Source organism: Tachypleus tridentatus, chromosome 9 (genome assembly GCF_004210375.1).
Source record: "Tachypleus tridentatus isolate NWPU-2018 chromosome 9, ASM421037v1, whole genome shotgun sequence".
NCBI classification, from domain to species: domain Eukaryota; kingdom Metazoa; phylum Arthropoda; class Merostomata; order Xiphosura; family Limulidae; genus Tachypleus; species Tachypleus tridentatus.
In genome coordinates, this window is record NC_134833.1 from 41,334,739 (window position 1) to 41,352,269 (window position 17,531).

The 17,531-nt window shown below is 32.9% G+C and overlaps 1 protein-coding gene across 1 annotated transcript in view; it reads right to left on the minus strand.

The window, feature by feature from the left end:
• PGAP1 (GPI inositol-deacylase) overlaps positions 1–17,531 on the minus strand; it is an 84,308-nt gene that overhangs the window by 10,349 nt on the left and 56,428 nt on the right. Inside the window, exons 11-14 of the mRNA XM_076458805.1 lie at positions 16,212–16,379; positions 11,627–11,698; positions 6,921–6,982; positions 5,893–6,043 (exon numbers count right to left, since the gene is read on the minus strand). Coding sequence (XP_076314920.1) covers positions 5,893–6,043; positions 6,921–6,982; positions 11,627–11,698; positions 16,212–16,379 — 453 coding nt within the window. The remainder of the gene's footprint in view (positions 1–5,892; positions 6,044–6,920; positions 6,983–11,626; positions 11,699–16,211; positions 16,380–17,531) is intronic.

A 17,531-nucleotide genomic window follows, 5' to 3' on the forward strand; every position in this document is an offset into this window, starting at 1 on the left:
TGTCTGTACAAGTACATAAGTTACATTTTATAATTTGTTTCACATAAGAATTGTTCTTTGTTTCATTCAAAACATCCCCAGCAATCTCTTTGTTTCACACACTCACAAAAAAGAAAAAAATCAGTCAAGCTTCCAAAAAATTGTACTACAGTTGTTTTGTGAAATCTGCTGTTATTAATGTATCTATCAACCTGATACTTGTAGAGAAATCAGTTTACCTAAAAGTACCACGAGCAGATAGGAAGAAGTCCTGGTACCAAGAGAACAGGATTTATTGCAGAATTTCCATATTTATAACTTGAGTACTAGCTTTTACTTAACTTTGAAGTTTAATTGAGTTTAAAGAAACGCTTTTATAATTAGAATGGCTTAATTTAAACACAAAAGTACTCATGATCATGATGAAGAATTTGGCAGAGAGGGACAGCTGCAGGAAAAACATGTTGAGCCAAGGAGAATTTGTCTGTTTCCTAGGACTTTTGACTTGATATAAAGGTCCATAGCATTAGTCAGCTTCAAAATGCAGACTAAAGGCAATTTTTTCATGTATGAAGCAAACTATTCCCATAAGAATCAATCTTGGTGTAAAGGAGATGTTGATGACTGAGTCATTAAAGTGCAATAGCTCCTAGGATGTTCTAGACCATGTAGAGAGGTTTCTACAAGACTCCTAAGCTGTTGAGAGCCAGAATACCCTGGACTAGCTATGGTCCAGATGAATAACAACCAATGGAGAAAGGCTAGAAATTCCACTAGTGGATGATCATCCACCAGTCAGAGTTTCTTCTCAGCAGGTGATATATTAGGCATGCTGTGGTGATAATGATGAACAATGGGGTGATGTACTTGTCAGGACAAAAAGATTCCCTGCAACTTTCATGGAAGCAAGTGATATCCAAGGTTATGCAGGTCATTTGGGTTTCAGAGTTCCAGTTAGCAGTTTCTTTCTGGAACTAAATACATTGATGCCATTTCTACCTGGTATGGACAGGGGTACCAAAAGGGATAGGATTTTGCCACCTGTACAGGCCAACAGATTACATTACTCACATTCAAGAGGATGGCTGAAGAGAGGCCTGAATGGGTTTCTATAGTGTTTCAGACAGGTAACTGCCTGGAATGGATGGAACTGGGAATGGGCTGTCCAATACATGATCCTAATCTTATGTGGTCTAGAATTGGCCCTTAACTCTGTTGAACACTTGGATAAGGAGCAGCAAGAAGACTTAAATACAGTTGTGTACAAGCCAGATAGCTGATTTGAACCAGTGGAGAAGCAAAAGATTTTTCAGGCCTTGTTCAAAGCTCAACAAAGGATCAGCAATAACATTCTATACCAATTTCATAGAAAAGAATATCTACCAATGATCTTTACAGATCAAGAGAATATCCTGGTAGATAAGTTTATTGTAACATTCAAACTGCCTGATGGAGAGGAAGACACCTGTCATGGAAGTTATTGTGGCCATTCTGATGTTTGATGGTATTATCCAGTTACTTCCACCTTGTAAAGTTCTCATCATCTATATTGCCCAAAGAGATAACAACCAGCTATTCACAAATTCCAGCACTGAAGGTCTCTATTGAGTGTATAGAGCTTTGCAACAAAGTGTTTAGATAGATTATTACATGCCACTGTGAGTTTTGCACTTTGGATACATTCCACAGCCAAGAATGAAAAGACCAAAGCTTTGTAAACTAGTGAAGCATTAGCATAGTTGCTACTCAAGCAGCAAAGATGGCAGAGCTATCAGTTTCAGCCAATGACTTGAGAAATGTCAGCTGATCAACAATTTCAACACTATAATAAGTATCAAAGTAAGCAAAGTTATCAGTACCAACCATCAGGTTAATAGGGTGAGATGGCCAGCTACAAGCTGTGAATGCACTGCAAATAGCTCCAGACAATTGATAGAGCACAAGACAGCTTTGGGCACTGGGTTGGAGAAACACAGCAAACTGTTTAGACCAAAGAATATAGTGGACAGCCCAGTTCTGCAAGGGTTGGGTGGAGCCTGACATATGACAATAAATGTACAAACATGAGATGTTGAGTTCCTGGCAGACACAAGAGTGGAGAAGACTAAGGTGAACCTTATGACCTTTCAAGTCCTATAAGTGAGACATCTGATATGACAAGAGGATACTAACTTATTAGCAAATTGCAATAGACTATATGTAAGAGAAGAGATGGATCATCAGGCCAGTGCAGAAGGTGTTGCCAACATAATGAAGGTAGTCATTCTCATTTACAACTATGGAATCAGAATCCTTGGTATAAATACATTGTGAGCCTGTTCATAATTTTAGCTGTACAGCAAGTGAGCTGAAATTATATATGAGTAAGTTAATCAATGCCAATCAGATTGAGTCCAGGACCAGTAGACTGCATGAGTGTATGTAGTGAGGGATTAGTAGCACTTCCTTGTATACAAGTGAAATTCTGTGGCTTAATGCAGATGAAATCTGAAGCATGGTAGTGTGTGGAAAATTACAAAGGCACACATGAAATTAAATGTTTTCTGTCTAGAAGGCAGATAGCATGAGCTTTGACAGTCCAACAAAAAAAAAAAGTCTTAGTGTTGCTTTGTAACTATGAACAATTAGCTATCCAGCTAGATATGGAATGGTTGTATGCATGATAAGGGTGAAATGGAAGTAACCTACACTAACAGTAATGCTAAGGTTGTGTCCATTGCACCATGGCTAAAAACAAATACAAAGCTATCAACACATATGAAGTAACTGTTTGAGAACTGTGCTGACAATCTAGACCTAAAGCAGTGAAAGTAATTTAGTGACTTACTGGATGAATATGTTGATGTTTTATGATCAGATTGTTAACCAGGTCAAATTATGGTGAATCGGCACCATTGAGAAAGAGGTAACATGTTTCCAATAAAGCACCACCTGCATCATTTTCTTTAAAACACTAGAAAAGTCACAAATGATGAAATATAGAAGATATTGAAGGACAGTGTCATACAATCTTTGTAAAATGCTTGGTCATCAGTGGTAGTGACTGTCAGGAATAAAAGAGATATAGCAAAGTATTGATTTCAGATGGGTTCATGTGGTAATTGCAAAGAGCAGATGAATGTCTGGATGTGTTAGGAATTCCTGTTGGTTCAACACCCAGGTTCTGGCATCTGGAGACTAGCAAATTGAGCTGGATGATGAAAGCACGGCGAAGACTGGTTTTCACACAAAAGATGATGTGTATAAATTCAATGTCAAACTGTGTAATGCAGTAGCTACTTTCATGTGGTCGGTGGAGCTTAAATTCAATGGAACACAATGGGAGGAATGCCTGCACTATGTCAACAATGCTTTGGTGTTTGATTACATTTTTAAGTCCACATCTGAGAACATGAAGATTTTATTCAAACATATCAAAAACAGAATTGAAAATTTTCACTCATGTGCACAAAGTTGGAGTTTCTCAATCATATTGTCTCAACAAACACAGCTAAGACAGTCATAATGACAGATTTGCCTTGACCTGAAATAAAGCAACAATCCACAGTTTCTTTGGTTTTGTATGGTATTACCATTGATTTATGGCCAACTGTCAAAGATAATAGCACCATTGTTGACTCTCACAAAAGTTTAAATGCATTTCAGATGGAGAAAGGAAAATTATCAAGCATTCTTATCTCTAAAGGAAGCCTATTCTTGTCAAGACTGTTAGTTTCTATATGAGAATGACACCAGCAACAAAGATGTCAAAGAAGTGTTACTACAGTTACAGAGTGGAGTAGAATGTGTAAACATGTATGCCAGTTGTTTACTCACTGAGCTCAGTAGAAATACTGTATGACAGAGAAAGAGCTGTCTTCATAAAATACTTTTGTTACTCACTTTATTGTTGGAAGTTCACATTTGGGGTCATGCTTTACTGAAGTGTTTAGCACTTATTAGACCCTAGAAATCTGGATGGAATGACAGTATACTGGATAAAAATATTGCAAGAACATGAACTTGTTATACCTCTGTACCTGGGCCCACAACAGGGAAAAGAAGATGGATTATCTCAATGCATAGTAAGACATTGTTTCTTTGGGGAATGCTCTGAACTTTGACAACAATGAAGTGGAATGTTCCACTGCCAGAGGGATGCCAAAATTATTATTTCAGGAGCTTTAAAACATGAAACTAAAGTACCCTTACCTAAAGTAGATACTCCTTGCTGTCCAGCAAGATCAAGCCTGAGTATCACTAGGAAAATCTGAACTTCCATGGCAAAGTACAGCTTATGTAAGATCTCTTGATGCATGTACAATAAGTTACATGTTAAGTGAAAAATGAAGAATTACTGGTAAGTGAAACATGTTCTACTACTATGTGTGAAAAGCATTCATAAGTTTGAATAACATGCTTATTGACAGCATGACAGCAAATTCATAGGGAGAGGCCTACAGTATTTCAGAGATGAGACTACCTAGTATGAAACTAAAAGCAGAGTTTTTAATTATAATTTTGTGAGAGCTTAAATTAAACAAGACGAAGTTAAAACAAATTATCTTTCTAATTTACATTTTTATACATTTTTATTTTGGTCCATCTAAATAAATAAAAATGTATTATAAGCCTATAGTAAATTGATTTTATTTGTAGAAATGGAAGATATTTCAAAGTAACCTGTGACAAGATGTTTTTCAATAACTAGTTATCAACAAATTATTTTCTTATAAGCATATGGCTAATTCTGCTGCTGCAAGCACAGGCTACTGTAAAGACTTTCAAATATGACTCATATTCTGCTGCATGTGAAAAAGTACAAACAGGTTAAGAGAGAAGGCAGCTCAGTCTTGATTATGCAGTAAGATCTACATTCAAGTGTTTTGAAAATTCCAGATGTGACAGAGAGTGGGTGGCATGAAACTTTAATATCTATATAAAGTACTAATAAATCACACTGAAGGAAATAAAACTGTTTCTGACAGGTGGACCTGTCTACATCAAGAACAAAGGCAGAATTATGCAATAAGGTGTAAGGTGTGAACATAAGTTGAAAAATGGGGACCATGTTTGCTTGGCTGGGGATGGATCAAAGCATAAGTCTGTATTGGTCTACTTCTAATAAACTGCAGTAGTCAGACAGAGTGAACTTATGGCCTTGTGAACCACAACAATCAGGAAAAAAAGTGTGGTAATGCTCTCAATAACACAAATGTTTCATATGTGTAAAAGCATTTTACTCCAAAAAACTCTTTTACACTCATGGTACTAAAGCAGTATTTCATGTTAGCAAAGAAAGGGCATATTCTAACAAATGTTTCAGCAACTTTTTATTCAACTTTTTCTTAAAACATGTGTTTATATAAAAAAAATCAGTCTGTTGGTCGATTAAATATCTTGACTGATAGGTTTATTCTTATGTAAAAAAATAAATAACAGAAAGTTCAAAAGCTTACAATGTTCAGCATAACACAGATATTTATATGTTACTATTACTGTGGGTGAGGTTTTTCTTTTCACCTAACTATGGAATCAGGTACATTTTAAAACAATAACTATTTTGTGTACAGTTGTAAACACAAGATTTTGCATCATGTTTAAACAATACACTAAATGCAAAAGGTAAATAACATTTATAGTTAATGTGGCACATAAACACTAAAAAACTATGGATATAATAGCATGCTTTCATTATAAAAAACGTCTGTATATTGTAGTTTTAAATAGTAAATTACTAAACATTCTCATCAGGTAAGATGTTTATAGTTAAAGCTTTAAGTAATTATTCTTTATTTGTTACATATTTAAGTTATAAAGATTGTTACATACAAGAAGAAATCTTTAACCTCTAGTGCTAAATAGAAGACACCAATATTTAAGAATTCAACTTTGAATAATGCTAATATAGACTTAAAATACACTTTTGAGTACCATTTTATTTGATGGTGAGATTTGCACTAAAAGATGACTGTGGCCTTTCATCAGAAGATCTTTGGCAGGATACTGAAAACATTTTCTGTCAGTCTTCCTTTCTCTAGACAAAATTAATGCTCCCTTGTTTGAAAAGTTCTCTCCTTCGTGACTGAAATAATTAAAGTAAACACCACTCCAATACAGGTATTATACATATTTATATATAGCTGTGTCTAATATTGGGCATATTTATGTTCATTTACAGGTTACCAAATACACACCTAAGAACTTCCTTTTACTGTATAATCTAAAAAATCATCAAGTAAAGAGAAGGCATGCATGCATATCAGTTCTAGAAGAAATTAACAATTCATGTGGCTTAAATTTAATGTCTTAAAATCACTGGAAGACTTGATAACATTCAGATGTTTTTTTTTAACTTTAACATACCACCAACATGAAAAGTGAGAAGTTTAAATACTCAGACTTTTATAACTTTCTGTTGTTTTTTACTTTCTTAATTACAGTTACTTGACTGCAAGAACCATGTTTGGTAAATTCAAAAATACTTTTGTGTCTTTTGAAACATTTTAACACAAATTGTATATATATCTCATTCATTTTGGAACACAATAAAAACTTTATTGGTATTTAATTAATGAAATGTTAATCAGAACATTCCCCCAGAAAATAGTAAACAAAAGAAATACTATGATGCTCTACAGATCATTAAAATAAACAAGACAATAAGCTTTTGCTAAGATAACAAAATCATATTTTGTTCAATATAAAAAAATATATTAAAATCCTTACTAAACATAAAATTAAAAGTACAGAACAGAAATATACATCCCAAGGGAAAAGTCTAATAAAGAAACAATATTTTATTTCCTTAAATTATAAAATCTAACAGATTGGTAACAGCCCATTCCAAAAGAGATAGAAGAATACCTTTTAACAGAGTGTTAAATTGTTTTTTATTTAAAGCAAAATAAAAGAATTCTTCACATGAAGTGAAAGTAATAACAACATTACAGTTGACTTACCATGACATAGTGTCATTTCCTTTGGTCACTGCTGAACAAGCAAACACCCAATCCTCTTTCACCTATCAAGTAAGTTATAATTAAATATCAAAATACAAATAAAAGAAAAAGGTACTCAGACATGACTTTAAAAAAAGAGTTAACATTTTCTTAAACTGAAAATGTATTTCTAATCATACTCACCTCCTCTAACATTACAGCCATTACTCAACTGCCACAGTTTCTTCCTTTGTCTATCTAAGTATTGATCTGATTTTTCTCATTTCCTCCAGTCATTTATACCCCACTTAATTGCCTTTATTGATGTTTGTTTTGTGACATTCTCCTCGCATGTCAGTGCACCCTCTTTTCCTGTACTGTATGTAAGCAACTCAGACAGATAATTGTATCATTGCTTTGAGACCGATTCAATCTGCAGTCTCTAACACAGACTCTTAATGGGGAGGAAGGATAGGGGAGTGTGAATGGAGGTAAGCATTATTGGAAGTACATTTTAAATTTAAGAAAATGTTAATTTCCAAAACATACTTACTTCTGCTCACACTAATAGCTAGAATCCCACACTGAAATGGTCGAGGGGCCAATGAGGGCATTACCTTTACAGAAAGTATCTCCATAGATCATCGGTATGTCAACAGAAAATTGGTACACTAGTGAGAGAACTGCACTAAATCCTGTATAGATATGCTCTTCACCTGGAGCTCCAGTCATATACTGTAGATGGAAATTTACATAATTTATCATCACTTCTGGCCTTGCTCCAATCAGATAGCTGAGGTTCCACTGCTTCAGGTTGGAATTATAGGGCCATGTTCTCTACATCCCACATTGGTAGTTAGAAAAATTGAATTTCATCAATATATATATATACACTTATAAGTGGATCCCAACCTAAAGCCAGAGAGTGATGTGTTCTGAGCTACTGGAATTACAATGAGAAAGTAAGACAAAATGTACAAACCTCCTTAATCTAAAGAATTCCAAGCAACACCCCAGACTCAGGACTCAGGATGGGACCACTTGGTATCTATTCAATCCAATGATCAGCAGGAATTGGTAGGATTTCTTTATGTTTTATTCATTATAGTCTGAGTGGTAGTCCAGCACAGCATAGTAACATCATATGGTCAGCTCCTAGGTTGTCTTTTAGAACACCTCATTTCAACAGAGCCTGTTGCAACCTATATAAAGTATGTTAAATTAATGGTTGCTAGTGTGGAATTGGTTTGATAAAAATACACCTGCTTGGGCAACATTTGCCACAGAGTAGGATCCTGTGGAAACAAGGTAAGGGATCCTGAATGGTAGAGAAGAGATAAGCATAGCAATGAAAATACAACTCTGTATAATCTACCAGCAGTGGTTAACATAACTACAGTGAGTAGTAAAAAAATCTCAGATGAAGATGCTGCTAGATCATGCAAATATTGTGAGATAAAAGTATTAGGAAGGTATACATTTCAGCTGACACAATGTCCTCCAGTGGGCAATTCAACTGGGCAAGGTAAGAACACAAATAATGCAAGATAAAAAAATTGGAGTAGCTGTACATACCAGCCTGTAGAATGTCTTCCAGTGGGCAATTCAACCAGGCTTCTAAGAGCATAGCAATGTGACAAATCTGAGCAGATATGGTTTGCAGAAGTCTCCTCACCTTCAAAGAGAGCCCAGAAAAAGCAATATGGATCACTTTCATACTCACCTCATCAATATAACTGGGGGTAAATCAATCCTGAGAAAATGAATGATCCCAATGAATAAAAAGTTGTTGTCTAGCATCTCTAAAGACATTAATGCATTTAACAAAAACTTCTAGACCCTCACTGGACATAACTAATTATCAAACACTGATCAGTCATGGAAGTGGGATATAGAGATTAAATGAGTTGATGAAAAGAGTTTATATTCTTCCCTGATTGACAGTGACTTGGAGAAAAACTGGTCTGAGGATATAGGAAGAATAATAAAGCATACCATTCACAACTGGAGCAAACCACACTTACTGCCAACATTTGTAGGTCAGCAGCAACAAAAAGCAAAACTTCAGGGAAACATGATACATGGCACATGAGGCTAAAGTCTCAAATAAGTATTGAGGAAGGACATGTAATGCTTTCTTAATTCAGATATCAATGTGTTGAGGGACTGATGGTGGGAGTTAGGACCCTGAAACAGGGATAGAACTGTAACCTCCAGTAGGAACAACTCAAAGTCAAGACATCACAAATTAATGTATTAGCTGACATTCAAACCAATGAACATGCTAACAGTGGTTCTACTTCATCATCGGTAGATCTGGTGATCCTACGAGTCTTCCAACAAGGTTTAGTTTATGGAAAACAACAGGATGAACTTTAGAGTTGTAAATCCATAGGCTAACCAATGTTTCACTCGGGGACATTGATCTATTCAGGTTAATTACAAACTCCACCTTAGAACCCCTAATTTCCAGGAGCAGATGTGTTGGAATATGCTTCCAACTGGTGATGGTAGACTAAATCACATAGGTCTCATGACCAAGGCAGATAAAGCACAAAACTGTCCCTTAATGTAACTGAGTAGTGAATCTACCTCCATGCATGAGCCAAAATGTCAGTGGCTGGAGAGAAAAACTAAATATTTGTTCCCAAACCTTTCAGCCATTAAGTAAGGTGCACGCTTAAAAGCAACTGGGTAAAAGACCAAAAATATGACACACACAGTAGAATAACTGAAGAAAAAAGAGCTAGAGGTAGCTTATCTCAAAAATATGACACACTCAGTAGAATAACTGAAGAAAAAAGAGCTAGAGGTAGCTTATCTCAAAGGGGCCTTCTGAGAAGCCAACAGAATAAAAGAAGGTGAAGGAAAAGCAAACAGCAAATCTAAATTATCTTCAGACTGTTCAGGATCACTCTCAATTACAGCCTCAGAGTACCCTGGAGGAACACCACCAAACTAATAGCTGTCTCCATCTCACTATGAGTAAGATCTCTGGCAGTCACAATTGAGAGTGGCTCCCCCCCCAAATTTTTAAAAATGAAATTGAAATGAGTAACACAAAGAATTCTCAAAGTATCTCCTAACAATCATAGCACAGAGAAACCTGTTAGTGAATACTTTACCAAGAAAAATTTATAACATTATCTAAATGAGGTGTTCATATATGCAGTACCAGGATAGAGGGACCATTGATGTAGATGGAAAGTGTCACAAGACGAATATCACCAAGAGCAATTAAGTGTTAAAATGTGATACAAGAGACTTGAGCAAGTGAGAAAAATCAGATCAATGCTTAGAATGGCAAAGGTAGAAACTGGCAACCAAATAATAGCTGTAGTGTGAGAGGAGACAAGTATGTTTTGGAAATGTTAATGCTTACATATGTGTGTTTTTACAGCAAAGCTACATCAAGTTGTATACTGTGTCCTCCAAAGGGAATCCTACCACTCATTTTAGCATTGTAAACTCACAGACTAACCACTGTTCCACTGACAGGATATGTTAATGAAATCTAGGGTGCCCATGGAGGAGACAAAGGGGCACTTGCCCCTTGTAAAATGAGAAACATAATTCTTTATTTACTCAGCACATGTATATGAATTTATAAGCTTTTTATTCATGCTACTTATTACACTTAATTTTCAATTCTAATAAAAGTCATCAAATTTGTCAGCAATGTTACTTAAGATCTGTAAATATCTATCTTGTAGCTAAATATTGAAAAATGTTGCTACCACAGCAGCTTCTTGGATAGTAGACATGATACTTCTCACTCAAGTAATAAAAGAGACCAATATGGCCTACATACAGATACACAGCAAAACAAAATACTGTGTCCAATTACTGCCCCAAATTAAGACATCCTCAACAAAATTAATTACAGATCAATATAATTCTGCCATATTAAGATTATAAATATGGCTCTTGCATTAGTTTTGTAGAACTTGTTCCAAGTAATTTATTCATCCTCTGAGCCCTGACACATTGTGACTGGTGCCAATATGTTGCCACCTGCCTGTAATACTGGCTGAAGATTATTAAACAGACTGATGCAATCTTGCAGACATCCCACGAGACAACATGATCAAGGTTAATTAAAATTTATTATTGTGGAGTACATATAACTGAATGTCTGCAGTATGGCTTAAAAGGGACTTGTAAACATTAAACCCAACAAAACTTACTATGGGAGCTTGCCTATTCCCTTAACCATAATGGAAGATGTATCATCCCTTCATTTTGAGTTAGCATCTCCAAAGAAAAATTTCTGTGGATGTCCACAAAAGCAATAATGATATTTTTGTAATTCATGAATGAAAAGATGTATAACATTACACACCACATAGGCGCATAAGGGTAACTTGGAAAGACGTTTCATCAAATCAGTGAAGATACTATTCAACATACAAAGCAGTTTATTTTAAAATATACAGTGTACATGTATGTTATTTGGAGAGTAACTACAATAATGTACAAGATGAAACAAGTCTGAAACTTTTATTTTACAAGACCTTTCTGTACTAGTTCTATTCCTAGCAAACTACCTGTACATATTTCCATACACAATAGAAGCATTCTTATCCATGCATATATAGCATTGTTTATGTAGTACTCTTTATGCAGCTAAGAATCAAACACATTTTATGTTAAACAGAAGAGGTGTAGGGTAAGCAATTAAACAGGAATTAACCAATGACATCTTCTTCACACAGGTTCCTACTTACCAATCCATCACCAACAACAATAATTGTTTCACCTTCAAACAATGGCACTAAGATGAAGTTATATGACAGGACCTAAATAATATAAAAAAAATAATTGAGAAGTCTGCTAGAAAATATTCTGATATTCATCTTATAAAACTTTCATTCCTGAATCAGTAAAAAAAAATATATAAAACAACACACAATTGATATGTAATCACCCACAGCAATGCCTGTCTCAACTATCATATACAGAAGGAGAAACACTGAGTCGCAAAGAATTTAATTTTAATCATGGCTAGACAATAAATGTTTCAGTGGCAGTCAATTCTTCAGTATTAAAAAAAAAGGATAATGAGTAAGAACTGGAAATTCAGGATAATTAAACACTTAAACATGTTTACTGCCCCAAGTCTGTGATGTCTTGTTCAGTAACAAATTGAGTGATATGTTTATGTGAAGTTGTTAAATTATGTCTTGCCAGGTTAATGATATGATTACAGTTTGCTGGAAAGTACAATGCAGGATGTCCAAAGCTTCTTCAAAGTAACTGAAGTCTAGGATAAGACTCAGTATACTTAATCATTTCCTCTACAAGGTAATTATTGATTTCAACAGTGTAATGTGAATGGTAGTATCACCCATTACACACAACCTTTACAAATTTAACCTACATACAGATACACAGCAAAACAAAATACTGTGTCCAATTACTGCCCCAAATTAAGACATCCTCAACAAAATTAATTACAGATCAATATAATTCTGCCGTATTAAGATTATAAATATGGCTCTTGCATTAGTTTTGTAGAACTTGTTCCAAGTGATTTTTTTTTTAACTTTGATCAAAGAATTCTACTTCAGCAGTAACAAATCATTGTGGTTTGGGGTTACTTTGGTGAAAAGCATATTATCAGTTGTGTAGTGGACTATATCCATGCTAGAGTCATGTCTTTCTCTTGCTTTATCAACATAACTCAACACTACAGATATTCTTTCTTTTTTTTTTAATGTTAAAAATTCAAGCCTTAAATGCTTTAACAATCAGAGAATAAAAGAATTTCGTATCAGAATTTATGTAAGCCTACCAAAAGAGATCAGATTCAGACATCATCTGTACAACTTTCAAATCCCTATATTTCAACTGAATTACTGTGAATAAGTAAAATTTTAGGTTGTGTAGTCATAGACCAGGTGAGTAGTTTCAAGTAATGGGAAATGCATATTGCTAACACAGATATCAAACAAACATCTGTACCTTTATATTAACACTGCTTTCACAGTTTACACAAGATAAACTTTTATTTCACAGTTTATATAAACTACAAACAAGATTTTGTTTCTAATGGGTCATTTAATTTACAATAGCTCATTAAAGTTGAAAACAATATCATACATCTTTGATAACAATTTACTAGATTAACTGTCTAACAAAAATAAAGGGAAAAGAAAGAAAACATTAGCATTACAACCCAGTCTGTAGCTAGTAAATGTAAAAATTACAATACAGAGTAGTTGAACAGGAATTAAACAAAAACAAATGACAACTCCATCAGACTTTTCTAAAACTTAAACTGGAAACAATTTTGATAAATTTCTATCATCTTGCATACTACAAACTTTGTTTAGTACAGTAAAAATATAAAACCAGATATATATTTTTTTCTTTTTTATAACTGAGAAAAATTCTAAAGGAAAAAAATGCATATACTTTTATAGACACAAATAACACATATAGATTAACACTCTTCACATAAACTCAGGCAATCTGAATAACCACATGACCTCTTTGTACTTATTTGAAGTCTTTATAGATTTAAAACTTCTCACTTCAATATAGTTTGTACATATTCACAAAATTTGTCAGTCTTTCACATACAAAAATATCATATTTTTATGAAGTATTTTGAATATACTAAAATCAGGATTTGTCCATGAATATACTGAGTATTTGTTTTGAATAATCTACATCTAAAGTGATTTACATGTTATGATTAAAATACTTTTCATTATCTTAAAAATCCCAAATTTTATTTGTGTAATCTATAAAACCTCCTAAATATATTTCAAATGCTTGTTTTCACTAAAACTTTATATATTCTGTCATTTTCTCTATCTTAACTCTATACAAGGTTAGCCAATTTGACTGATGTCAATCCTCCTCATCACCCCCCCAAAAAAGAAATTGAAGTAAATCTGAATTACATGCCTTTTCTTTCTAGAATAGCTTTAAATGTAGCATGAAACTTCATTTATTTATCTCATGTAGCTTTAAACTTGTAACAGCATACATCTACTTGCAATTCAAGTTTATTCTTTTATGGCCCTTTGAACCATATCTAAATATTATTCATACTATCATAAGTTGTAAATAACTTGTGAAACATGCAGCTGACATTATACTATCAAATTAAATTACTTATGCAATACTTTGAGCTGTTTAAATGCATGCCTTGAGAAATATTTTTATTATATTATTATTGTTTATTTTACCTAAGCTAACCTTAACTAACCTAGGGATATGTATATATTTTTATATTTTAGTTACTTTTATAGTAATAAACAAGTATTCTTTTTTTTCTCAACTATAAATTACATCTAAACTTCCTTTTTTAAACTAATGGTAGTAATGCATTAAATTATTTTTATTTAGCTAAATAACGCACCCAAGAACACAGACTAATAATATGCAAAATGCAGACAGTTTCCTCTACCAATCATACTTTTTCTTACTTTTTAACTATGCAACAAGAGCCAGTACAAATGCATCCAAGCTATTCATCACGATTCCTGTGAACATCAAAGCTAAATTAAAAGTGAAACTGACTGTACTGTATTAAGAACACAACATCATATAATACTGATTTCAGTAGATGAAAACCTTGGCTTTCTATTGGTTATACATAACATAGAATTAAACATAAGGTCAAACTATTAACAAATCTTGAAAGAGAGAATGTGACAGGTAGGTGTGGCAAGAGTGTTCTGATTTTCCATTTGATAGCTCTGTCACCATACAAAAGTGAAAGCTATAAAACTATGGTTTGTCTGAGCAATGACAATTTTACAATCAGTAATTCATGTTTAATTTTCTAGTTTATAGGCCAGAGATATAAAAAGGGATGAGAAAATACCTAGAGTAAATGTGTGACATGACTCACACTAGAGGAAATTCATGATTTTTAAGAACACTGCTCTATGAAAGAATTTAAAACTTATATGGCACTAAAATATGGATTATTAGCTAAGATTTTATGCCACACAATTGGTCAAAACGTTGTTCTCTGCTTTATTAGTAAAAGTGTTAATACCCATATCAGCCATCCTAAGATACAATTTATCATTCCATCCTGTCATATAGATTAGGATTACTTAAAAAGAACCTAATTTTGTATACAGGCCTATCTGACCAGCTAATATATGTTTCCTTGTATATTAATTCTGGAAAATACAAAATATGGGAACTGCATTATGTTGTTGATAAAGAAATTCAATAATTGATGCACATCTTGAGTCTTATGCCCATCTAATTTTTTTACAAAAAGAAATATACAGTTAACTGCATGGATAAAAAAAGATATTAAAATCAAAGAATAGGCCAAATTAATGCTAAGTTTTTTCAAAATTTTTATTTTAGGAGAATGATGTTTTGGACTAGTACTCTTCATCAGATTTTACAATATACAACCAGTAAGCTGTGCAATCCATTTAATTTTTTTCATCCAACATACTTCCTAAGCACAATCTATATTATTAAAATATGTATATATGAATCTTATATAATAGGAAATATTTCATTCTGTAACTGAGTCATCTAACACTGCACATGTGGTAAATAATAAACGAAGACTGAAAACCTTGAATGAATTAATACATCAAAAGTAACTCAAAGGAGCAATGTTACCAGAGGCTTCTAATGATCATAAAATATTTGGTGTAATTTTTTAACTTAAAGGAATGTTTCAAGTAATATAAAACTATAAAGTAATAACAAAACCTGCATAAAAATAATATTAAAAATTATCTTGTTATAAAAACTTGCCATGTTTTAAGAAATTTATTAAAGTTGTGGCAAATCCTGGAGCATTATTTGATAATTTAGTTTTCATTTTTTGGCTTAAAGATAAACATTATCTCACCACATTTGAGGGTCATTTTTAATAATGGTAAAGTAAAACATTTTTCAACACTAATGTATTGTGATGCATCTGACAGAAAGCATCAGGAGCATTAACATTATATGATTCCATCCACAAGTGACCCTATATTGTTCTAACTATCTAAAAGATTATTCTAAGTGCCCACAGTGACTTTATGGCCATCTTATACAATATTTTTATAACTTGCTTTAATCAATTTATCACGATTTTTTTAGATAACATTTATATTTTAGAATCTAGCTTTATAACACACCATGCAATGCTTTTATAAGATTTTTGCTGTTTTAAATACAAACTATACATTTCTAAAGTACTTTTACAAACCACTTGTTACTTTGGTTGGAATACATGTATTTTATTGTTTTCAGGAAGTATTGATAAACATACTGTATTTAAATGAGCAGCAAAAGAAGCTTTGAAAACTTAACAGCCCTCATAACACTGACCTTGTTTTTAGAGAAGTGCCATGAAAGTTCTTCTTTTAGAATCCAAATACCCAAAGATGGAAACAGCTGATGTTGGAGTTTTGGTTGTCGAACAAAATGTTTTTCTCCATACTTTCTTAGAAAATGATATTTAAGAACTTTTTCTCTTTCAGCAAGGTCCTGAAGTATCTAATATAAATTTTTATTACTTCATGATTAGCAATATTTAAAAACCTATAAAAACACATGTATTTTAATTAAAGGCTGTCAGTAGCAAATGATAAAACCTGTACAGAATTAGATCTAAGGAAACAGGAAATGTGGAGCTATCATACCTCATATTTCCTATAGATTTTAATTAATTTACTTTTATACCTGTAATCTCAATAGTTATAAATTATTTCATTGAAAATTATAATAATTATTATACATGGTTAACTTTTACTTTAGAAATGGCTGCCTGGAAGCTACTGCCTTTTTCATAATGAAAGCAACATGGAAATAAAGCTTTTAGGTTACATTATAAAGTGACAGCATAAACACAAAAAGTTGATGTCAGAGTATGTAATAAAGAAGTATCTTTATTGAAATGCATTTAAAATAAATAACTGTTTAAGATTAATTCCATGTCAATGCTGCAAAGGGGAGGAAGACAGATATTTACACTTTGTCCAAAAGAGGGTTCTGTTGTGTAAAAAACAAAACATTTTGGTATAAGCAAATAATGTTAATTTTAGAGAATTTCTTGTATATTTTGATTCTATATGAATATTTAGAATTTTGCAGTATACTGTTTTGAAAAAGCAAACTGAATATTCTGAAATTTCCATTTTTACTATAATGTCAAAACCACAGTTTAATACAAAAACATCTTCATACAGTATTTTATTAAATATCAAAATATCTAAGCAATACTAGCTGAAAAAAGGATTGAAACATTTTGTATAATGTATGAAATTAAATTTACTACAATAATATAGCATATAAACAAATGAGGTATACTGCTCTCTTTGTGAGAACCATATTGCATTTATTCAGTTATCTCTCTAAATGCAAAATTCCTTCCAGTGATAGTTTGTAATTTGGAAAATGCCTAATAGATTACCAGTTAGAATAGTTTGTGCATGGTATATAAAGGAGAGGTAACTGAAACACAGCTGGTTTTACATAGCTCCACCTTTTCCAAAGAACAAGCCAGACAACAAGTTATTTTATAATGTAATTGATAAGATGAAATATTCTCCTCTGTTAAGCTATTACAATACAATTGGTGATAAATTCACTTATGTTAAATGTTTGGTTACCACAGCTCTATCCCAAGCTTTAAATAATTGTTTATTT